This window comes from Neovison vison, chromosome 2 (assembly GCF_020171115.1).
Source record: "Neovison vison isolate M4711 chromosome 2, ASM_NN_V1, whole genome shotgun sequence".
In the NCBI taxonomy this organism is placed as follows: Eukaryota; Metazoa; Chordata; class Mammalia; order Carnivora; family Mustelidae; genus Neogale; species Neogale vison.
The window spans coordinates 214,233,665-214,258,518 of NC_058092.1; the positions used below are offsets into that span (position 1 = coordinate 214,233,665).

General features: G+C 45.8%; 1 protein-coding gene across 3 annotated transcripts in view; it reads left to right on the forward strand.

Annotated features, from left to right (window-relative positions):
• Window positions 1–252: 252 nt before the first annotated feature.
• SUFU (SUFU negative regulator of hedgehog signaling) overlaps window positions 253–24,854 on the forward strand; it is a 113,613-nt gene continuing 89,011 nt past the window's right edge. For 2 of the 3 annotated variants that reach the window (XM_044240399.1, XM_044240400.1), the window contains exons 1-2: window positions 254–577; window positions 4,743–4,877. In XM_044240399.1, coding sequence (XP_044096334.1) covers window positions 396–577; window positions 4,743–4,877 — 317 coding nt within the window. In that variant the 5' untranslated portion in view covers window positions 254–395. Of the gene's footprint in view, window positions 578–4,742; window positions 4,878–24,854 lie in introns of all 3 variants that reach the window. The other variant, XM_044240402.1, reaches the window with a different exon arrangement.

Genomic DNA, 24,854 nt, shown 5'->3' on the forward strand with positions numbered 1-24,854 from the left:
TCAACATCTCTATTTAAACGTGGGTTCCTCCTAACACTAGGGGGAGACCAAGAGCCTTGGGACACCCCCAACACCAGTAGAGGGAGGCGGGACCTATTGTCAAGTCACGCCTTCCCCACCTGAGACTGGCACAGATATTATCCAATGGATACCAGGATAGGTCGCGCCGACGCCCCGCCCCCTTGAGCGCCCCGCGGCCCCCGAGGCAGCCTCTGGCTGTCTCTGCGGCGGCGACGGCCTGGGCAGACAGTGCGCCGTGCGCAGGCGCGGAGCCTAGACCTCGCTGCAGCCCCCATCGCCTCGGGGAGTCGCACCCACGGAGTCCGCCTGCTGGCGCGTCAGTGCTCTCCCCCTTGTCCACCCTCCCCGGTCCCCCCAGCGCCCTACGCGCCCGGATGGCGGAGCTGCGGCCTAGCGGCGCCCCCGGCCCCGCCGCGCCCCCGGCCCCTGGCCCTAGTGCGCCCCCGGCCTTCGCCTCGCTCTTCCCCCCGGGACTGCACGCCATCTACGGAGAGTGCCGTCGCCTTTACCCTGACCAGCCGAACCCGCTCCAGGTTACCGCTATCGTCAAGTACTGGTATGCCCTGGGCCGCGGGGAGACGGACAGGGGCGGGCTGGGAAGTGTTAGAACCCCGGGGGCGAAGTCATTTGCGGAGGAGGGGGAGGTGGAGAATGGTTAAAGCAAAAGCACTGAGAAGGAGGGCGTCCTGCTGCGAGGGAAGGAGTTAAGGCTGAAGTTGGGAATGGGGACAAAGGGGTTAACGGAGCCTGTGGGTAGCGAAGGGTTAACGAGGGAGGGAAGATGAAGGGTTAACTGGGATTAGGAGAATAGAGTGAATTGGGGGTGTGTGTAGGAGCGGGGGAGTGCGATAGGAGGGGGGGAACTGTAAACGTGGTGAAAGGAGGGGGCGCCTGTAGGGGGTCATTAGTGGGCAAGGGGAAGCCGGGGGCGGGGGCGGCTGAAGTGGGATGAGGGAGGCGAGGCGGGGCCTGGGAGCATATGAGAGGGCTTTGGAGGAGTGCGGCTGGCGGAGCTCAGAGGGCTCGAGACTGCACAGGGTAGGGGTGGATTTGGGGACCCCCGCTTTCCCGTAGGTTAGGAGGGGAGCAAGTTGTGAGAGTTGTGCCTGTGAAGACAGGAGAAGGAAGTCTCCTTTTGATACCTTCCGCATGAGCTCAGACGTCAGTCATATCGGTGCAGTGCTTTTGCGTTTGAAGTTTCACGGAGCAACTTTTCTTGATAAACTTTCTGCTTAACTCGGCACAGTTCTCTTTCTCCAAGCAGAGTTTCCTCTGGCTTTGCAGCTGCTTTGCTTTAGGACATTGGCTAGAACAGAGGCAGAGGCAGGAGATCCATGTTTTGGCTAAGGATCGAAGGGGGGGACCACAGTAAATAATGAAGATCTGGGACTTTGTTACGGAGTAAAGAAGTAAGCAACATGTTAAGAGGAGCTCCCTGACCACAAGCTTCAGGATTTAGGCAAGTTTCTCAGGAACACTGACAGTAGCCCTCAAGCGGCTCTGTTAAGGATCAGACCTGTTTACAGAAGGGCTGCCCTTGGGATAGGAATGGTCCTTTTTTGTTTTCCATTCCTGTTTGCAGGGTGTCTCTCTCTACAGCCTCTGGTCAGAACAGGTGTTCGAGAGACTCTGACTCTGCCTTTCTGGATCAAATTGAGGAGTTGGTTGAATCTGTCCAGAACAGCATTCGTGTAGGCACTGTATTAGATGATCCCCTTCACTGAGCTCTGAAAGACTGTTCAGGAAGCAGCATGGGATGTGGCCAAAGGGGCAGGTAGATCCAGTGGGGGAAGTTGATAGAATGAATGTCTTTGCTGGTTACCTCTCCATTTAGGACTGAATCTTCTCCAGGGTAACCTCTTAACTTCCTCCTGAGATGGCAGAAACTAGACTGTCTAGGGTTGAGGCTCGCTCCCTGGGTCACTGGGAGGATGTGAAGAGACTGACATCATGGAGGGCCTGGGGACCAGCCTCCTCCTATGGGAGGACCATGTCTGATAGCCAGGAGGAGATGTGATCAGCAGTATAGTTCTCTTCAGCAGGCAAACTGTTCTCTGGCTGAGAGGAGTATTTGAAGAGAGCTTCTGCGTGAAAGCAGCTCTTGATAACTTAATAACCCATTCTCATTGCACGTCTATATTTAAATATGTATTGTGATGAGCTGTGTTGGATTGTGTCATGAGAACAGAGGACCAGTTTCTGCGATGCCGTTTGTTCAGGCCCCTTGTGAGTGTGCGGAGAAATCACTATGCAAACTTGGGCAACAGTTTTTCTGTCACTCAACTGGCCATGAAGGATAGAGTTGTGTGTGGCGATATTAAAGCACATACAAAGGACTGAGACTGATTTGGGCATTTTTTTTTTTTCTTCCCTGCTGCAAGCTTGTTAAACAGGCAGAACTTACCTTTAGAGATGGGCCAACATGTAATGACTAATAAAGAGCACTTTGTGAAATTAGAAATGCTGTCTAGATGCAGAAAAATATGAGAAGGAGCGGCCGAGCAGCTGGTTCTTTGTAAGATTTGGGAGGGTTTGCATAATTAAGATTCTGAAATCAGTTCATTGACAGAGCTCACATTTGGGTTCCCACAAGGCCTTGTTCGAAATTTGACTAAGGCTACCCAGGTCTGGCTGTGGCCCAGGGTCCCTTGAGATTCATTTTCTTGTGACAGAAGATTGGCTCTTTGGCCAGTGGACCCTGGCCAGCAGGGACATCCTGGCTAAAAGCTGAGACTTTAGTGAGCAGGGAGCAGAATCATGGGGGCAGAGCTAGCACCCTCGAGCTCCTGCACGCCTGCAGCTGGCATGTGGAATGAGGTTAGGTGTTCAAAGAAGTAGGTTCAAGGAAGAGCATCAAGGGGTGCTCTGGGTCCTTGGATAACATCTTTTTCCAATTGCAAAATATGATTATTTTCTATATACTCATCTGTTTCCCCATCAGGTTTCTGAGTAAGTAGAACAACACTGTGCTTGGGGACAAGGCTAATTTTGCCTGACTCTTGATTATTTCTTACAGTTGTAGTTTTAAGGTAAAGTAGCACTCCTTGGTGCAGTATATCCTTGAGAGAGGGCTGCAGGGGGCTTGGTAGATGGAGCATGGAACCGTGGATACAGTTTTGCCGCTTTTTGCTGGATGGACTTAGGTTGAAGGAGGGGCAAGGTTGGGAATCTGGAGCAGGAAAGCAGAGCAGACATGGAACCTATAGTCACTCCCATGTGTTATGGGGTTCTGCAGCTATCTTGTGGTTGTTCCAGGGATAGCTACCCTTTTGTTTCCTTCTTCCTCCAGCAAACTTTTCTATATTCAGCTGGTTGTGGAAGTATTCAAATGATTTGGCCAAATCAGAGTTAAGGAAAGACATGGGGATTTGTCCCTTTTCCTAATCCACTCAGTTGAGAGTCTTAGCTATCTGTAGCAACTTTATAAAAGTTCTATAAATAACTTAGCATTTAGCACTTAATTCTTAGCACTAGTAGAGCATAAGGATTTCTGTAAAGGCAGGTAATACCCTGGCAAAAGAGGATGAAACCAGACCTACTGGTTTTAGATAGTACTTAAATTGCATGATACTGGCACTCTTGCTGGGATCACATGTAACATGGCTTTTATTTGGTTATTAGTGTTCCTTCAGCATACGATCCCAATTGCAAAGTAGAGTCCGTCAGTGTCCCAGCGGCAGGCAAACTTTTTGCAGTCTGTGGGACAGTCAGATATCCGAGGCAGCTCAAATGCACAGTGTTTGTGAGCTAAATGCAGACTTCCTTCCGCTGATGGTTTCCATTTAGGCTGTTTCTCAAGTCTACCAAGTTTCCCTATCCATTCTGAAGAAAAGCAGGAGCTTTTTCTTCTTCTTTTTTTTTTTTTTAAAGAGCTCTAATTGCTTTACTAAAGGAAACCCTTATGGAATTAAATCCTTAGAGTGAGCTAATGACTGACTCTCTTCCTCAGCTGCTTCTCGGTTGGAATTATGGGGGATGTTTAATGTGGTCCTCAGAGGCTCCAAATCATTTAATATTCCAGCGCTACCTTTGCGGCGACAGTCTCCTGGGATCATCTCCTGGATGCAGGCACTCCCAAGGCTCAGTTGGGCCTGCTGCAGTTCTCTGTTCAGGGCTGAGCTAGCCTAAGTGTGGCCTTTGTCACTTGCATGAGAAAAGACCAGTTTTGGTCTGTGGGGTATAGGCTGGGGTCTGGAGGCATTGGATTTGTTTAGAGCAAACTGTAATTAACATAGGGCACAATATAGTCTTTCAGGAATTAGCTGTCTAAGAGGCAGGAGTGGAGCTGAGCCTCTTCTTCCAGGAACAATGCCCATTGGGATGCCCAGGACAGTCTTTCAACCGAAGCCAGTTGATTGACTAATGCACCTCTTGCCCTGAAGCTTGGCATGGTTACAGGCTCCATGGAAGAGAAGTAATCCCTGTCAATCCGTTTGGGATTGGTAATTGAAATTGGAGGAAATAAAAGGGGTAACCACCTAGTCTGTTTATTTCTAAAAGAGGTCCTACATGTGGGTGATTGAAGGGAGCCTCTTCTGCTTCTGGAATTGGGCAACTTCTAGTTGCCCATCCCTTGGTCTTACCCTGGAGGTATGACTTCCTTTTAGTCATCCCACATTCCTCTAGGATGGGGTCTTTAGATTGGTAAGGCATGACCTCTTAGCTTCACATTGTCTGCTTTCAGGCTCACACTGAACTGCACTGTGTTTTGTCTTTTGCAGGTTGGGCGGCCCAGACCCCCTGGACTATGTTAGCATGTACAGGAACATGGGGAGCCCTTCTGCCAATATCCCTGAACACTGGCACTACATCAGCTTCGGCCTGAGTGATCTCTATGGTGACAGCAGAGTCCACGAGTGAGTATAGGGCACTTGCCCACCCTCCACCTGTCTCTTCCTTAGCCTTGAGCCTTATTTCTGGGTTTTCCCTGAGCAGAGGTGAGAATGTCATAATTCTGTGTGGTTGGCACTGCTCAGGTTGAACCTCTGGGTTTCTGCCCTCTGCTTGTATCTGCTTGTGCCAGAGTGATCCAGGTCAGCACCCGAACTCTGCTCATCTGGTGCAGGACAGTGTTGATGATGAGCAAGTGTTCCCAAACCAGCAGGTTTTTCCAAATTGCTCTGGTGTTTGATCTCAGAGGACAGGCAGCATAGCTATGATCCAGAATTTGAATCAATGCCTCTAAGTCTACCTGGTTTTTTTTTCCCTCCTCTAGCTTGTAGTGAAAAAATTTAAACATAAAGCATAGTTGAAATAATTTTATAGCCAACACACAAATACCTACCTAGATTCTGCACTTAACATTTTACTCCTTTTGCTCTATCATGAATATATCCATCTCGCTCCCTCTGTTGATCTTACTTACTTCCTTGTAACCTGCAGTTGTCTGTGCTCAGCCTATACATGGTACATTTTTTATTCTAGTCTCTCTCCCGTTTTCTGCCCTGTATACTTCCAAATCCTGCCTCCCCTAAGTACCCCCGTAACCACTGAATTTAAATACATTTTAATATTAAGTTAAACATCACTTAGTATTAAGTCAGCTAAAACCATAACAGCAACACTAGTAATAATGAAAGCTAACATTTATTATATTATAGCATTGATTATGAACCAAGTGGTCTCCTAGTCACTTTGCATGTATAAACTAATTTTATTTTCACCACAACCATATAATACTGGTAGATACTCATATTTGTCCCATTTAACAGTTGAGGAAACTGAGCTACAAAGAGAGTCTATAACTTGTTTACGGTCATACAGCTTGGAGGTAGTGGAGCCGGCATTCTAAGGCAGGCATTCTGGCTCTAGAGTTCATGTTCTTAATGACTGTGTTCTACTGTCTCTTAAACAATGGTATCATGTCCTCGAGTAAGTTACTATCTTTAATTTAAAAAAACACACAAATATTTTGTTCCATCTGTACTCTTTTGTGAGAGGGGTTCTTTTCTTCAATTTATATATTGTCTTCCTTCCCTCTCATCAGCACAGTTAATCAAGAGCTGATTGTATTTCTGTTATCCTATCCTCCTGCTTTTAGCTTTTGTTGTATCTTTTTTGCCCCTTACACTATCTTTTTGGTATCTTGGTGATGACTACTTAGCATGTGTAGGTTGAAAGACTAAGGGGCTCTTCCTGTCCTGTCTCAGCTTAAGAGGTTGATTCTGGGATGATGATAATCATCAGGGGTTTTTTTTGTGTGTGTGTATGTGTGTGTGTTTGTTGTTGTTTTGTTTTTTTTTGCTTTGTTTTAGTTCTTAGTATCTTCCTTATGATCACATCAGATACTTTACAATCTTACCAGGTTTTTTTGTTATCTCTATTTTATAGATGAGAAAATTGAATCACTTGAGGGGTAAATGAATTGCCTAAAGGAAAAGAACTAGGATTCAGTTGAACTGTTTTGAGTCCAAAGTCTGAGTTTTTAACCACTAGAGTGTTCTACCTTTCTGATCACAGGTCCAACCTAACTTCCTCTTCTCTCTCGTTAAGCTGGGGGCCCAGGCCTCATCTCCTTACTGATCACATGTCAAGAGCAATGCCTGGGCCTGCCTTTATAGCCTTCCAGACAGATCCATTGCAATGTCAGCAGAAGGCTTTGGGAACAGTGAATTAATCTTGCCTGAATGGGGACCCTGCATTACAGTATTAATAATGGAGATAGAATAGCAAACAGATGTGGGCAGTAAAGGCACTATGCTGGACTTTAATGTATACTTTTAATAAGAACCTGCAGAGGAGGGTGTGTAGTGCAGTTAGCCTGTACCTTTTTGTTGACAGATTTATTCCAGTCAGAGGAATACCATTTCCTATGTAGCTTAAAGATTCTTGCAGTATACCTGCTTATGAGTGATGGGTCCAAAGCCCAAAGTGACGTGAAGAACGTAATTGAGAAAGCCCCATATTTCAGAGGGGGCAACCTCTGAATTTTAAAGAGGGCCTTCCTTACTGTTTTTCCACGTTTGAAAGTACCCCATTATATGTGTGTCATTTCTGTATGATAAAGCACTGTGATATTCATATGTCATTTATGACAATAGTGAGACCTCAAGTTGGGCTGTACCTCACCACTGGAACCTAGTGTTTTCTGGTATTATGTCCTGACTCAAGAAGGACATGGAAGGAGTGTTCTTGGATATTTACCCAGTTCTGGTATATGTTGCAGAAGTCAAAAGTACGTTTGTAATTGGCCTTGTGCTGGTGTGACTGGTCTCTTCTCAATCTTGATAAGTTTCTTGAAGAAAAGTTTGCTTTTCCAAACATTTCATGTGGAAGGCCTCTTTGAAATAGATTTAAAGATTCTTATTTAATTAGTGCTTACTTGAAGCTGAGGTCAAAAAGGTGAGTGTTCTACCATCCAGTTTATTTATTTATTTTAAAAGATTTTATTTATTTGTCAGAGAGAGAGTGCGTGCAAGCAGGGGGTGTGGCGGGCAGAGGGAGAAGCAGGCTCCCTGCTGAGCAAGGAGCCTCATGTGGGACTTGATCTCAGGACCCTGGGATCATGAACTGAGCCAAAGGCAGATGCTTAACCAACTGAACCACCTGAGCATCCCTGCCATCCAGTTTGTTTATTTTTAAAAGATTTTACTTATTTATTTGACAGAGAGAGAGAGAGAGTACAAGCAGGGGGACCAGCAGAGGGAAAGGGAGAAGCAGACTCTCCGCTGAGCAGGGAGCCTGACTTGGGGCTTGATCCCAGGACCCTGGGATCATGACCTGAGCCAAAGATAGACACTCAATGACTGAGCCACCAAGGCATCCCTGTCACAAAAGACTCTAAATCTGAGGCCAGCTTTTTCTTTGTTCAACAGATTAGCAAGTATGAGAGAGGTGTTGATGCACTAACACCAAATCGAATCTGACCCTAGACATGTTTAGAACAATTGAAAACAAATTATAGGGACACCTGGGTGGCTCAGTGGGTTAAGCCGCTGCCTTCAGCTCAGGTCATGATCCCAGGGTGCTGGAATCGAGTCCCACATCAGGCGCCTTGCTCAGCAGGGAGCCTGCCTCTCTCTCCACCTCTGCCTGCCTCTCTGCCTGCTTGTGTGCTTTCTTTCTCTCTTTCTGATAAATAAATAAAAAAATAAATAAAATCTTAAAAAAAAAAAAAAAGAAAGCAAATTATAAAAGGAACCTTTTTTTTTTTTAACTAAGATTCAAGGGCACTTGGGTGGCTCAGTTGACTAAGTGTCTGACTCTTGTTTTTGGCTTAGGTCATGATCTCAAGGTCATAGTTGGAGCCCTGCATCCCCCTCCACTCTGGGCATGGAGCCTGCTTAGGATTCTTTCTGTCAGGGCACCTGGGTGCCACAGCACTTAAGTGTCTGACTTGGTTTTGGCTTAGGTCGTGATCTCAGGGTCATTGAGATGGAGCCTGGTGCCAGGCTTTGTGCTCAGTGGGGAGTCAGCTTGTATCCCTCCCCTATCCCCCACTCGTGCTCCAGTGCACACTCTCTTTCTCTCAAATAAGTAAATAAGTAAAATAAAAATAAAAAGTATGATTCAGTACTGTTATTGTCACAGACAAATAAGAAACACTGATCTAGTTCATGTCCCTTAATTGTAAATGGAGGAAAGTACAGTAGCCTGCTGAAGGCAGTGCAGCAAACTGATGAGAGTGGCAGGGTGTCCCAGTGTCCCCACTGTCCTACCCTCGCTTTCATGACTGGGGAGAAATGACTGTATGGACGTTGTTTGTCTTTAGCATAATTATAAATGCAAACTTCTTTTTTATTTTTTACTACATTCCAGGTTAGTGCTAAATTCTTTTCATAAAGGTATCCTTTTATGCTATCCCCATAGTAATTCTGTGACACAAGGAATTCTTATTATGTCTTGCTTATAGATACAGAAATGTAGGCTAATAAACTTACTGCATAGGTGGTGAACCAGAGGCCAGGTCCAGTGATCCGACAGCCTGTATTCTGAAACACTGTGCTGTACTGCCTTTCCATTTTGACCAGTCACCAGCATTTATTAAATGCCTACAGTATGCCTCCTCCCTTTAAGATCTGTCCTTCTCACAGCTTGTCGAGGATAGGGACAAGCCGAAGTCCAGGGGTCCCCTAGCAGGCTTACTGTGGGAGTAGGCAGGGACCCCCCCCCAGCCTGGAAGCCCTGAAGGAAGTGAAGAGCAGGCTGGTTGCCTGAGCCCCGGAATGGCCAGTTCCATCTAGGTTGTTTCCCTATTCACGGTCATCAAAGGAAACCAGACAAGAGAACGCTTGTTTGGATTAAAAGGCTCTTAAAAGGCTCTTTCTGAAGTTGGAGAGATGGACCAAGTTCCAGCTCCAGGTAGCCACAGGGGAGAATGGAGTGCTTTTCTAGGAACCCTAAGGCTCCCCTCGCTGACTTCAGTGGTGGAGATTGTCCTGTTGCTCTTGCCCCAGACTTGGGACGAGTGAAACAGATGATCTTCAGCTGCCAAGAGCCTGTCGGAAGCCTCCCGCTCCAGCCGTTCCCTTTGTGGCCAGCAGCTGTGGCCTGGAATTTGGAGGTCTGCAGGGCTGTGGAAGGGGTGGCTTCAGCCCTGCTCTCTGTGAGGATTTCTGGCTGCCCCTGGTACTGCCAGCAGCTCTCCCTGGACCCAGGTGCAGAGTGTGTTTGTGATCTCAGGCAGACTTCCCTGGTGGGATTCCACTGGGTAGGTCATCTTCTGGACATGTCGGCTGGTTCCAAAGACAGCCTTTGTGTGCTGCTGGCCCACAGGCTGGCAGCTCCCCAGGGAAGAGCCTGTGCCTCACGTCTGCCGCCCATGGTCCATCGGGGCTCTGCCCCACAAGTGCTGGGCTTCTTGGCGGGTAGGCGTGTGGAATTTGGAGTTGTTCTTGCCCCCTTTGGGCTGGAACTGCCGCTGACTGGCTTTCTGTGGCTGTGTCTCCACTGGGTTGGTAGAGAACCTCCTTTTCCCTTCAGGTTCCTCTGAGTTGGGCTCTGTACCGAATGAGTTATTTATTAAAACACTGGATACAGATTAACTTTTCCACATGTTGTTTTGTGTGGCCTTGGTCCCCTGCAGTTGGGAAATGCTAATTTTCCCTTCTCAAAGCTGGGTTTGCAGGAACTTTTTAATGTGTCGTTTCATCCTCTGTGGTTTCCAGTGGACATCGTGCCTTTGCCTTACCGCACCTGTCCTGGGAACATGGTCCCTTCTCTGGTTGGGCCTTTGCTTTCTTCCCAGAGCTCTGGTGAAGCTGACAACCAGAATCCCTGTGTGAACCACCCGCAGATGGCAGCCCGACCCTCCCCGTGGCTGGCACAGCAGGCTGAGGAAGTGCTCTGCAGGCTCACGGCTGGGCAGGCCTCCCTGAAGCTCTGGTCCCTCAGCCATTCATCTCCGAGGTGTTGAGTTTTGAGAAGACTGTGTGAAATGGTGGTGTTCTCTGCTCAGAGGAGGATCCCTGGGCTACCTAGAAAGAGTGGGGTGGCCTTGGCCAGGGAGTAATGGCCAGCAGCAGGGCTAGAGCTCTTCTTTTTTTATTTTATTTTTATTATTTAAAAAAAAATTTTTTTTTAAAATAAACGTATAATGTATTATTAGCCCCAGGGGTACAGGTCTGTGAATTGCCAGGTTTACACACTTCACAGCACTCACCATATCTCATACCCTCTCCAATGTCCATAACCCCACCACCCTCTCCCTTTACCGCCCCCCCGCCACCCTCAGTTTGTTTTGTGACATTAAGAGTCTCTTATGGTTTTTCTCCCTCCTGATCCCATCTTGTTTCATTTATTCTTTTCCTACCCCCCAAATCCCCCATGTTGCATCTCCACTTCTTCATATCAGGGAGATCATATGATAGTTGTCTTTCTCTGACTGACTTATTTCACTAAGCATAATACCCTCTAGTTCTATCCACGTCATTGCAAATGGCAAGTTTCATTTCTTTTGATGGCTGCATAGTAGTCCATTGTTTATATATACCACATCTTCTTTATCCATTCATCTGTTGATGGACATCTAGGTTCTTTCCATAGTTTGGCTATTGTGGATATTGCTGCTATAAACATTCGGGTGCTTGTGTGGGCTAGAGCTCTTCTTGAAGCTGAAAGCACCACTTTGGGCTGGATTTCAGGCCCCAGATCTCTTGAGTTGTGAAATGTTGAGAATTCCATTTCTTTCTTCCAGCAGATCTGTGTGGGTATGTGGCTTCATCCTTTGAAAAGCATTTCATTTGCAATGTATGGATTATCTCTTTCTTCATGGGGTAAGGAATCCAGATTTTCCAATTCAAGAGAATCCCTCAGCAGTAAGGAGACAGTTGGGAAGAGATTCCTTGAGATAACCCAGTCAAATTCACTTTATTATTATTATTTCTTAAGATTTTATTTATGTATTTGACAGAGAAAGGGTGCACACAAGCAGGGGGAGAGGGAGAGGGAGAATCAGGCTCTGCACTGAGCAGCAAGCCTGATGAGGGACTTGATCCCAGGACCCTGAGATCATGACCTGAGCTGAAGGCAGACTCTTAACCCACTGAGCCACCCAGGCCCCCCCCCCCACTTTAAAAAGTTTAAGCAGTCTAATTATGGGGAATGACTGACAATCACCGGGCTGGTCTGCACTGGGAGATTTCATTCTTTTCCCACAGAGGCAAAGACTTGGAAGCCTTTATGGGTTTGACATGATTGGATCTCTCAGTCCCAGGAATCTTCCCTTTCAGACTGTCCTTCTAGGTTTCCATCTTCCACACCTGAAGGCTTTTTCCTTTTTGAATGCTGGTCTTCACGCCTGCTGTGTGTGGGTCTCAGTTTGCTAGCATTTCCCTTGCCCAGATTTCTGACTCAGAGCTCCTGACTCGACTTTGGCCTCTGGCTCCTCAATTCATTCTTCCCTCCTGCCTCTGAGGTATCCCACTGAGCCTTGTTTCCTGTTTCAGTGGTGTAGTTCTGATGTTGGGTCCTAGGGTGCTTGGGCGGTGACCTTGCTTCTCTGACCCGAGCCCCCACAGGAATGGTCTCCTCACTCCAGCATGTGCCTTTGCAGAGATCTCTGCCCTCCCTGCCTGTGGAGCTCTCTGACACAGAGCCTGGGGCTGCAGAGTATGCCCCTCTGGCAAAGCTCTGTTGAGTGCCTGGTACAGAACATTTGGGAAGATGACGTATTCAGGTGTAGGTGGGGAACCATGAGAAGTTATATCTAACTTCTGTCCTTGAAACACCCAACATCTGCTTGGTAAAAGATGGCAGAGACCCTGGGAACGAAGAAGTCAATGGGATTTGGGGCTGGGAGGATGTTTTTGGCTTTGCCCAACTTCTGTGGCTTTGAGGCCGCCTCCCCTCACCCTGTGATCTACAGCACTTCAAGAAACTCAAAGTAGGTAATAATTGTAAGCCCTTATAGCTTCCACTGTGTGCAAGGCCTGTTCTAAGTGCTTTAAATAAACTCCTCTCATTCTCACTGCAGCTTTGTGGGGGTAAGTATTGATATCTTTTTTTGTGAGGAAACTGAGGCACAGAGATGTTAAGGAACTTACCCATCCAGCTGGTGAATGCCTGAGCTGGGTTGTAAATGCAGGCAGTCTGGCTCCAGAAGTGCCCACCCCTCCCTTCCTCTACCCACACAGAAGAGGGCGGGGGGCAGGGGGTGGGGGCGGGCTGGCCTGAGGCCTCTGTTACAAATCATGCACCCAAGTTCAAAAGTATCTTGGCTTAATGGAGTGTGAATAGCTAAGCAGGACGTGCTTGGTAGGAGAAATGTGGAGCTGGACATTGAAGCAACTTTGTAGAGAAGGAAGAGTCCTGCTGGGTAATGGCAGGAGGGTCGGTGACACGATCCTGTTTCATCTCTGCAGTCAGGGCTTCTGCTGCCTTACTACAGTCATGTTCAGAAGTTGTCAGGAAATCCTGCAACTCTCAAAGGCACAGAGGTGATGCTCCTGGCTTGGGTGTCATGGTCCCATGGTGGTGCTTCTTCAGCAGTCAGGGATGTGCCCAGCATGCCAGCAGTCCAGAGTATGCCCTGACCAGGATGTGTGGGGTTTCTGCTCATTCTCTCTAGGGGAGGGGGGTGCGGAAATGAGGGGCATTTCCAAGGACCCACACCATCTAACTGAGGTGTGTACAGTGCTAATCTGAGAGGGATATTTGTTTTGATAGAAGGTATCTTGTCCATGGCATTTTTTCTTCTGTCTTCATATTAATGTTCATTGTCATATCACTTTTTTTTAGGATTTTATTTGAGATAGAGAGAGCACAAGCACAAGCAGGGGAAGTGGCATGCAGAGGGAGAGGGAGAAGCAGACCCCCCACTGAGCAGGGAGCCTGACGAGGTAGGGCTGGATCCCAGGACCCAGAGATCATGACCTGAGCCCAAGGCAGACACTTAATAGACTGAGCCACCCATGGCCTCTGTCATATCACTTTTTAAAAAAACATTTTAATTCCTGGGGCGCCTGGATGGCTCAGTCATTAAGCATCTGCCTTGGGCTCAGGTCACGATCCCAGTGTTCTGGGATCCAGCCCTGCACTGGGCTCCCTGCTCCATGGGGAGCCTGCTTCTCCCTCTCTCACTCTCTCTGTTTGTGTTCCCTCTCTAGCTGTGTCTGTCTGTCAAATAAATAAGTAAGATCTAAAAAAAAAAAAAGAAGAAGAAGAAGAAGAAAATTCTAACACATAGTACAGAGTTCCCATATATACTTTTACTTTACTTTGTTATAGTTTCCCTTGTAACATCTTGCATTAGTGTGCTGTATTTGTTACAATTGATGAACGATGCTGATACATTATTACTAATCGATGTCTACAGTTTTCTCTTTGTGTTATATAGTTTTATGAGTTTTGACAAATTCATGTCCTAAAATACCATTACGGTATCATGCAGAGTACTTTCACTGCCCTAAAAATGTGCTGTTCATTGTGTATTGATCCCTCCCTTTCTCCCCCACAAGCCCCTTGCATCCACTGATTGTCTTACTGTATTGCCTTTTCCAAAATGTCATGCAGTTGGAATCATACAATACATAGCCTTTTCAGACTGACTTCTTTCACTGAGCACTATGCATTTAAGGTTCCTCCATGTCTTTTTGTGGTTTGCTCAGTTCCTTTTATCACTGAGTAATACTCCTTTGTGAGTATGTACTACTGTTTATTCATTTATTATTGAAGGACATCTTATTTCCAGTGTTTGGCAGTTTTGGATGGAGCTTCCATAAACATTCATAGGCAGGTTTTTGTGTGGACATAAGTTTCAACTCATTTGGGTAAAGTTGCAGGATCATATGGTAAGAGTATGTTTTAATTTTGTAAGAAATAGCCAAACTGTTTTCTAAAGTGGCTGTACCATTTTGCATTCCCAGCAGTGAATAGGAGTTCTTCTTATTCTGTGTCCTCACCAGCATTTGGTATTGTCAGTTTTTGGATTTTAGCCAAAAATCCAGGGGGTGGCGTAGTATCTCATTGTTTTGTTAATTTGCAGTCCCCTGATGCCATATGATGTTGAGCATCTTTTCATATGCTTATCTCCACCTATATCTCTTCTTTGGTGACACAGCTTGGTTTTTGTTCCTAACCTCATCCCACTTCCCATTTCACCTCCAACCACACATACCCTTTTTCTCATTATGGGTTCAGACATAATTATGGGACTGATTATATTTTTGGCATGTTTGCCTTTTGGTCACTTCTCAGGCAATTAAGTGAGTCAGTTCCCCTGACTCTTATTGGGTCCATATCTGAATTCCTTTGTTGGTTTTAACTGGGGCTGTCTCATGAGTTCTATATGTTTCCCCCAGTGATGTTGTTGTCTATAAAGTCTGTAGCTGGTACTGGGACCTGTAGTTTTTTTTTTTTTTTTAATTTTATTTATTTATTTGACAGAGAGAGATCACAAGCAGGCAGAGAGGCAGGCAGAGAGAGAGAGAGAGGAGGAAGCAGGCTCCCTGCTGAGCAGAGAGCCCGATGCGGGACTCGATCCCAGGACCCTGAGATCATGACCTGAGCCGAAGGCAGCGGCTTAACCCACTGAGCCACCCAGGCGCCCCGGACCTGTAGTCTTAATCCCAAGGTTTAGGATTGATTGTGCTTTCCAGTACAAACGATAGAAAGACTTGTGTGCAAACTTGTCCTCTTCAGACCCTGGTGAGTTTCACATTGCTTTAGACGAAAAATGAGTACACCAGTTTCCTTGAGATCCCATCTGGCCCTCAAACTCTCTGTCTTAATTGAACCTGCATTGAGAAGACTTTCCAAAATCCAAAACTTTCCTGACCTCTCCTTTTCTAGTTCCATCCATCAGTGTTGTTACTTTTTAGTTATAAACTTGCTTTCTTACTTATAAATACAGTTGAACCACTTTACGCAAATGTTGAAAATTAGAGAAGGGAGTAAAAAAATTATTCCTAATCCTATCACCTTTTGTTTGTGATCTTTTATCTGTCTTCATGATGATTTCTGTAGTAATTCATGCTGAGTGTTGTTGGCCCGGGTGTGTATTAGGCTTTTGTCTTGTGTGAGTCCCCTCACTTTGGGAATTAACATCTTCTCCAAAGCTTTCTGCCTGACTAGTGCTTTTTTCCTAAATTCAGTTGACCCAGGGCTGGTAAGGTTTCCAAATTATGAAAACCGCATATTTGCTGGGGAAGATGGTTCCTACCCATTGCCAGGTTGCATTAATTACATCTTTTCTTTTCTTTTAAGATTGTATTAATTTGGGTGCCTGGGTGGCTCAGTGGGTTAAGCCGCTGCCTTCAGCTCAGGTCATGATCTCAGGGTCCTGGGATCGAGTCCCACATCGGGCTCTCTGCTCAGCAGGGAGCCTGCTTCCTCCTCTCTCTCTCTCTGCCTGCCTCTCTGCCTACTTGTGATCTCTCTCTGTCAAATAAATAAATAAAACCTTTAAAAAAAAAAAGATTGTATTAATTTATTTGACAGAGAGCACAGGCAGGGGGAGCAGCAGGCAGAGGGAGAGGGAGAAGCAGGCTCCCTGCTGAGTAGAGAGCCTGACATGGGGTTGATCCCAGGATCTTGGGATCATGTCTTGAGCCAAAGGCAGTCGTTTAACCAACTGAGCCACTCAGGTGCCCTACACATTTTTTTCCTTATAATTTTCTAAAAATATTTATTTATTCACTTTAGAGAGAAAGAGAAAATGTGAGTTGGAGCAGAGGTAGAGAAAGGATCCTCAAGCAGACTCACTGCTGAGTGTGGAGCCTGATGCAGGGCTCTATCCCAGGATCCTGAGATCATTACCTGAGCCAAAATCAAGTCAGCCACCTAACCAACTGAGATACCCACATGCCCCAACTACATCTTTTTATTTATTTATTTATTTATTTTTCCTTTGCTGCTTGACTTCTCATAGGAATGAAGAGCAGTTTAGGTAGTAAATGTCCTGTGCAGGGCGCTGGCCACCCACCTCTCAGTTAATGCCTCAGGGTCTTAAGTACAAATCACCACGCATGGTGGTAGTCCTGAGGGGGCGTTGTTCCTGCTGTTGTTTTCCTGTGTATATAAGTATATATATGTGTGTGTGTGTATTTATAAAAATATTTATTCACTTGTATGGGGAGGGGCAGAGGTAGAAGGAGAGAAAGTCTCTAAGCAGACTCCACGCTGAATGTGGAGGCTGATGCGGGACTGGATCTCACCACCCTGAGTTTACGACCTGAGCCAAAACTAAGAGTTGGACACTTACCCAACTGTGCTGCCCACGCACCTCTGTTTTCCTGTTAGAAAGGTGATCAGTGGTTAGATTTGGTGGTCATTGTCACCCGGGAATAAACGCCATGAGCCTCCTTATTTCTCCCTTCTTGGCTGAGTGGTTACGGAAGACCGAGACTTGCCTTAAAGAGTGCCCTGGGCTTCTTGTACCCAGTGTACACAGAAGTTTCACAAGTATAAGCATGGGTGCCAAGGGATAGATGAGATCCTTTTCAGGTGATTTCCTAAAGTATATAGGCTACCATTTGGGGCTTTTGAGGCTTTCTGCCATATATAGGAATCAAGTAATTTAATAATAACACTGAGTCTCCTGGGTGATGGGTGGGTACACTTGGTTCCCATCCAGCATTAATCACTGGCCTGTTTGGAGGCCAGCCATTCATTTACTACAGAGATAGTCATTGCTGGGGCGGTTCTGGGCATGAGGGGTGTATTAATGAGCTGCATACTCTTGATGTGCTCTTCATGGAGCCTCTAGTCTTTTTGGCTGAAGAGTCCTTGAACTGGGAAACATTAAGGGGCAGACGGGCCAGATACAGCTTTGGAATCTTACGTGATCACATGTAACCTCCTTGTCTTCTTTTCTACAGTCCATGCCTTGAGGCCTGGTGGATGGTTTTCTTTAAGTAGGAGTCCTGATGCTCAGAAACATGGCCAGGCTTATGCTTGGGGCTAGATTAGTTGCCCATTTGTTAGGGAAAATAGGGGTTCATAGTAGCTTCTCAGAGGGACATGTTCCACTGGACTCCAGGACCTTTATGAGTGTGTTAGTAAAAGATAGTGGCTTTCAAAGATCCCTTTCCTTCCAGCTCCCTTCCATGTTTTTCAGGCTTCTTGAGTTCTAGTCATAGAACCTGCTTTGCCACAAGAAGACCAATCAAGGATATGCTTTTGTGTTTCCAGTGCTGAGTTCCATGTGATGCCTGCGGGCACTTGAAGCCCTGCCTCTGACCACCAGTCTCCCTTACTCTGATCTCATGCCTTTCAACTCGAGGGCAGGAGCTCAGGAGTCAGGCCTGAGGGAGGGGTAACTACTAGAGAATGGGGCCTGGCCCAGGCTCTCCATCCCATCCCAGGGGGTCAAGCTGGCTGGCTGCACTTTCTGCTGGTGATGGATTTTGACTCCTGAAGACTTCTGAATAGCTTGATTGGTTAGAGGAGAAAGGGTAGTGGCTATCTCCTCTTAGTGGTGACAGATGACAACACTGAGGCTTGCCTTTCTCCTTCCTGCTCTAGCTTTTCCAATATATCGGGTTGCAGACATGCTGGATTCCTGCCCTTCTGGAGCCAGTCTCTCGCAATTTTTCATTCCCATGGTCAGGGTTTTGTGCAGAGGAAAGCCCCAGGGTAAAGGCAGTGGCAGCACAGGGAGCCTTTGAGATTGGAGCTTTCTTTGCAGGAACACTGCTGACACGGATCCCTTAGTTCTGTGCTAGCTCTGTGGCCAGGGGCAGTCAATCACAGCATCTCACACTTGGCTCCCCTCCGCTCAGCACCATCCAGTGGCTTCCCACTGATAGCCCTCACTTTGGGCTTTCTCTGGCAGGTGAAAAAGCATTCTCACACCAGTAGTGAAGAATTCTCTCGGTCCAGCACCAAGTCCGAGCATTTAGCTCTTTCAGGGGGAGTCCTTCAGTCTGGACCCTTACTCGCTTAAGAGGGGAGATAATCCAAGTGCACTGCATTTTCATAGGACTCAGAGCCTTCCTTTTGGGAGGCAGTGTGCAATTTTGGTAAAAATATCTGAACTTCGCTTTATCAGGGTGGTGGAGTACCACCCTGGCACAGTGCTTGGTACATGATAACCCCTTAATTGATTTCCATAACTATTTAGTGCCTGTTATCTAAATACCTGGTGCTCTGCTACGTGCTAGGAGTACCGTGGGAGCAAAAAGGCAAAGTTTTTGCTCTCATGGATCTTAACATTTTTACAGGAGAAACATGTAAAAGTATTTATAGTTTTAGATAGTGCAGGTGCTGTGTTGAAAATAAAGCAGGGTGGTGTGCTGGGGAATACCTGGGTAAGAGTAGGAGTTGAGGGGGATGGAGAGAGTACGTTTAGGAGGAACCAATGACGGTTTCCTTGAAGATGTAACATTTGAACTCAGTGACAAAATGGCAGCCAGGGCTGTCACATAATACAGCTCCAGGGACACCATCCATGTTATTCTGTGCAGTTTGTGTTCACTGGAGTTGTATGTACAGTGCTCTGTCCACTCAATCATGTAAGCATCGTAGGCAGTGAAAATAGCTAGAGCAAAGGCCCTGAGGCAGGAGGGACCTTGAGGTGTTCAAGGAACAGAAAGAAGGCCAGTGTGTGTGGCACTTAGAGGAGAGGACAGTGGAGCAAGATGAGGCAGGAGAGTTTGAAGGCAATATAAAGAATGTGACATTCAACAGATTATCTGTTGACTCATGAGGGAAGCCAAGGGATGATGTGATGGGGGGAGGCAAGAGTGTGGTTTTAGGAAACTTTTCCAGTAGTGTGGGACCTTAGCACCAGTATGAAGGCATGGGAACCAAGCTGAGTGATGTGTTTTGTTTCCCTAAAAAGGAAACAGCAGCAAAAGTGGTTCAAAGGAAATGCCATTAAGATATTTGAGTCTGACTTTGATAGTGACGGAGAGGAAGGCTCATTGCTTTTTTAATGCTGTCTTATCTTGCTTGTTGTTCAATGTCAGCCTTATTATCTCTTTGGATGGCAGTGGGAATATGATTACCATTTAGCATTTGCTCAGCTGTGACATGATGTACCCATGTACAGAACACACAAAAAGTACAATCCTTGCCCTTGGGGAACTGAGATGCTAGAAAGATTTGTTTCTTCCCATTACCCTCTTTAAGATATCTTGATCTTCTGGGGCAGCTGAATTCCCAGTGTCCAGGAGGATAGTGGGTGGACAGAAGGCCCTTGGGCAGAGTGTTCTAGCCCTTGGGTCTGTAAGAAGCCCCAAGCTATACACCTATATGCAGAGGGCATCTTGCTTCCCATATCAGAATGTGATCTTGCTACTGTTGGCCTGCCTGTCTTTTCTTCTCCTTCTCCTTCTCTTCCTCCTTCTTCTTTTTAAAAGATTTTATTTATTTATTCATGAGAGAGAGAGAGAGAGAGAGTGACAGAGGGAGAAGCAGGCTCCCCATGGAGCAGGGAGCCTGATACAGGACTCAATCCCAGGACCCCAGGATCACAACCCGAGCCAAAGGCAGATGCTTAACTGACTGAGCCACCTAGACACGCACTTATTATTTTTAAAGTTTATTTATTTAAGCAATTTTTATACCCAATGTGGGGCTTAAACTCAGAACCTGGAAATTAAGAGCCACTTGCTCTACTGACTGAGCCAAACAGGTACCCTTCTCTTTTCTTTTTTCTTTTCTTTTCGTTTCTTTTTTAAAAGATTTTATTTATTTATTTGACAGAGAGAGAGATCACAAGTAGGCAGAGAGGTAGGCGGGGGTGGGGGGGGGAGAAGCAGGCTCCCTGCTGAGCAGAAAGCCCATGTGAAGCTCAGTTCCAAGACCCTGAGATCATGACCTGAGCTGAAGGCAGAGGCTTAACCCCCTGAGCCACCCAGGTGCCCCTCTCTTTTCTTATTTTTAAAGAGATTTTGTATAGATATTGTTTAAGCCAAAGCCAGGAGTGGGAGCTGTTGTAATGATGCCAAAAAACCCAAGCACCAGTCTTCTTTGGTCTAGAATTTTTATAGAGTGCAAGGCTGCCTCAGAATCAGCCTGGGGGACTGAACTTTTGGTTCTTTGCTGGTGGTTGGGAGTAGATGGGAGAAGGTATGGTAGGTCTGTGAACTGTGATCTTTCACTGAACTGTGGTAAAAGGGTCTGCTGCTCTTGGCTTGGTGTTTTTCCTTTCTAAAATAATTATCGTATTTTATTAAAAATTATTTTCCAGTTTTTTTTTTTTTAAGATTTTACTTATTTATTTGAGAGAGACAGAGAGAGAAAGAGAGAACACAAGTGAGGTGTAGGGCAGAGGGAGAAGCAGACTCCCTACTGAGCAGGGAGTCCAACGTGGGGCTTGATCCCAGAACTCCAGGATCATGACCTGAGCTGAAGGCAGACACTTAACTGACTCTGCCACCCAGGTGCCCTTTTTTCCCAGTTTTATGGAGATATAGTTGACATACAAGAGCTGTATAAGTTTAACATGTACAGTATAATGACCACATATTTTATGAAATGATTTTCATAGTAAATTTAGGTAACATCTATCATCTCATATGGATACAAAAAGAAAAAAATGTGTATTTGTATGTGTGTGTGTGTGTGTGTGTGTGATGAGATCATTTAGGATTTACTCCTTTAGCAACTTTAAATCTGCTGGCTCAGTTTGTAGAACATGTAACTCTTGATTGTAGGGTTTTGAGTTCAAGCTCCACACTGGGTGTGGGACCCACTTATAAACACTTTTTTTTTTTTTAAGATTTTATTTATTTATTTGACAGAGAGAGATCACAAGTAGAGAGGCAGGCAGAGAGAGAGAGAGGGAAGCAGACCCCCTGCTGAGCAGAGAGCCCGATGCCGGACTCGATCCCAGGACCCTGATATCATGACCTGAGCCAAAGGCAGCGGCTTAACCCACTGAGCCACCCAGGCGCCCCTATAAACACTTTTTTTAACTGTCCCATACAGCAGTGTTAACTAGAGTCACTGTGTTGTACTTTACATCCCCCTGGACTGAGCTTATAACTGGATGCTTGTACCTTTTGACCGCCTGGTCTTTTTCTTAGACTCAGGCTGGGGAAGCTCTTTGATCACTGAAAACCTGGGGTTGAGTTAAATGCCCTAAATGTTGGGAGCCAGGTGAGTTCAGCTAGATTCTTAGCTGAATCAGTCCTGGGAGCTACTGTTTTGAACCTTGAGGAATGCTTTGGGAATGTGATCGTTGGCTCCCAGCAAGAGATCTCAGGAAACATCTACTTGAATGAGGCAGATGCATTCCATGAATCTTGTTGTATGCTATAGAGTGGAAAGAGCATCTAGTACTCAGAGTTAAAACCCAGAGGGGGCTGCCCTGCGCTGTGGCCTCATCAGACTCCCAGCTCAGTGTGCGGTTGGAGTCCCAGTGGGTGTCATTTTCCCTTCCTTCCTCCCTCCTCCATCCCCCTCTTCCACCCGCCCTTTCTTTTCTTATGATTATACAAAATTAATATCCTGTAGCTGAATGTTTTTTAAAAATCCTAGCTATGACAAAATGTTACCATATATACATATTTCAAAAGAATTTTACAAAGTTTCTCTACTTAGTAGAGTATTTGTATAGTCACCAAATACCATTTCAGAACAGCTAATGAAATATCTGTAAATTTGAATTGTTTAAAAATAAAAACATCACCTTTGCAAATGTTTATTTATTTATTTTTGAGGATTTTTATTTATCCATTTAAGAGAGCACAAGCGGGGGGCAGGGGTGGAGGGAAAAGCAAACTCCCCACTGAATAGGGAGCCCGATATGGGGCTCGATCCCAGGATCCTGGGATCACGACCTGAGGTGAAGGCAGATGCTTAACCGACTGAGTCATCCAGGTGCCCCTCTGCAAATGTTTAGATCCAGGATTGGGAGTTGGGCAAAGCGGGAAGACATGGGCAGCTCTTGAAGGATGGGCTGATTAAACTTCAGAGTCTAGAGATTGGGAACCTAGAATCATTTGCTGATGTTTTTTTAAAAGATTTATTTATTTATTAGAGAGGGAGAGAGAAAGCACACATGCATGCAAGTGGAGGGAGGGATAGAGGGAGATAATCTTTTTTTTTAATTTTTAAATTTACATATAATGTATTCTTAGTCCCAGGGGTACAGGTCTGTGAATCGCCAGGTTTACACACTTCACAGCACTTACCATAGCACATACCTTCCCCAATGTCCATAATCCAACCACCCTCTCCCTACCCCCTCCCCTGGGAACCCTCAGTTTGTTTTGTGACATTAAGAGTCTCTTATGGTTTGTCTCCCTCCTGATCCCATCTTGTTTCATTTATTCCTTTCTTACCCCCTAAACCCCTCACGTTGCCTCTCAACTTCCTCATATCAGGGAGATCATATGATAGTTGTCTTTCTCTGATTGACTTATTTCGCTAAGCATAATACCCTCTAGTTCCATCCACGTCATTGCAAATGGCAAGATTTAATTTCTTTTGATGGCTGCATAGTATTCCATTGTATATATATACCACATCTTCTTTATTCATTCATCTGTTGATGGACACCTAGGTTCTTTCCATAGTTTGGCTATTGTGGACATTGCTGCTATAAACATTCGGGTGCATGTGCCCCTTCAGATCACTACATTTGTATCTTTAAGGTAAATACCCGGTAGTGCAATTACTGGGTCATAGGGTAGCTAGGCTGTACTGTATTCCTATTAGAGACATAAATAGAGGTTGTATGTGCCCTTGGAGGGAAGCCACCAAGGGAAAAGGTCCTCAAGTCTGTTCCCCAGGCACAGGACCTATAGGCTCCATTCTTCTGGGAGAGAATGTCCAACCCAGTAAGGCCAGGAACTAAGCCTAATTTCCAAGAAGGGTGATTAGAGGGGACGACCCACCAAGAAGTAGGGAAAGAGAAAAGGGGAAGATGAGACAACAGGAGCCTTTATAGGGAATGAAGTGACATCACTTCTGGTTCTGGAATTGGACTGGCCTGGCCTCCTGTGCCATATATTTCCTGAGGCAAATAGTGTACCCTTCCTTTTCTTTTGATAACAATATTGAGCTTGAGACTGAGCCACAATCCCTAGACCTGACTGTAGAGGTACTGCCCCCTCAAGGTGGAGCCTTAACAGCCGCCTTAGTTGACCCAGCATTCCTTGCTTCAGATATCCAATGGTAGTATCCAAGCTGCCCCTGGGGGGAAAGGGTGCTGACCATAGGCCTCTCCTGACATTCCCAGAGTGTCCAATATGTACCTTCAGCCAACAGATTCTTTGAGATGTCTGGTAGGTACAGTTGTGAATAAGACACAGGCCTGTCCTTGGGGGTTTACAGTCTAGACCAGAGATTATGAACAGTAGAGAATTTGGAAAATATAAAGAAGTTTGAAAAAGAAAAATTGTACTGAGGTAGCCACTATAATAATTTTATTGCATTTTCTTCCTGTTTTTTCCTCACGTACATTTTTTCAAGTATTTCTACATTGTGTGTATGCACAAATTTTTTTAAAAGATTTTATTTATTTATTTTAGAGAGAAAGAAAGGAGCACAAACTGGGCAGGGTGGGGGTGGGTAGGAGAGGAGCAGAGGGAGAGGGACAAGCAGATTCCTCATTGAGCTTGGAGCCAGATGTGGGGCTTGATCCTACAACCCTGAGATCATGACCTGAGCTGAAATCAGGAATCTGTCACTCAACTGATTGAGCCACCCAGGTGCCCCTGCACAGATATTTTGAATCACACTTTGTATGAGATTTTGTTTCATACTTTTTCTTGACTGTTTGTAGTAAAATCTACATTTATTATTTTAACCATTTTTAGGTGTATAGTTCAGTGAAATTAAGTACATTCACATTGCTATGCAGCCGTCACCACCATCCATTTCTAGAACTTTTTCATCTTCCCAGCTGAAGCTCTGTACTCATTTTTTTTTTTTTTTTAAAGATTGTATGTATTGGGACACCTGGGTGGCTCAGTGGATTAAGCCTCTACCTTTGGCTCAGGTCATGATCTCAGGGTATGGGATCAAGCCCCGCATCAGGCTCTCTGCACAGTGGGGAGCCTGCTTCCCCCTCTCTCTCTGCCTGGCTCTGTGCCTACTTGTGATCTTTGTCAAATAGATAAAGAAAAATATTTTTTAAAAAAAAGACTTTATGTATTTATTTGACAGAAAGAGACACAGCAAGAGAGGGAACACAAGCAGGGGGATGGGGAGAAGCAGGCTTCCCGCTGAGCAGGGAGCTTGATGTGGGACTCAATCCCAGGACCCTGAAATCATGACCTGAGCTGAAGGCAGCCACTTAATGGCTGAGCCACCCAGGCACCCCTGAAGCTCTGTATTCACTCATTAACTCATTTAAGTAGTTCCATATGATGGCTTTCCTCTCTCTATTTTGAAAAACAGACTAGGGACACCCGGGTGGCTCAAATGGTTAAACGTCTGACTCTTGATCTTGCCTCAGGTCTTGACCTCAGGGCCATGAGTTCAGGCCTGGTGTTGGGCTC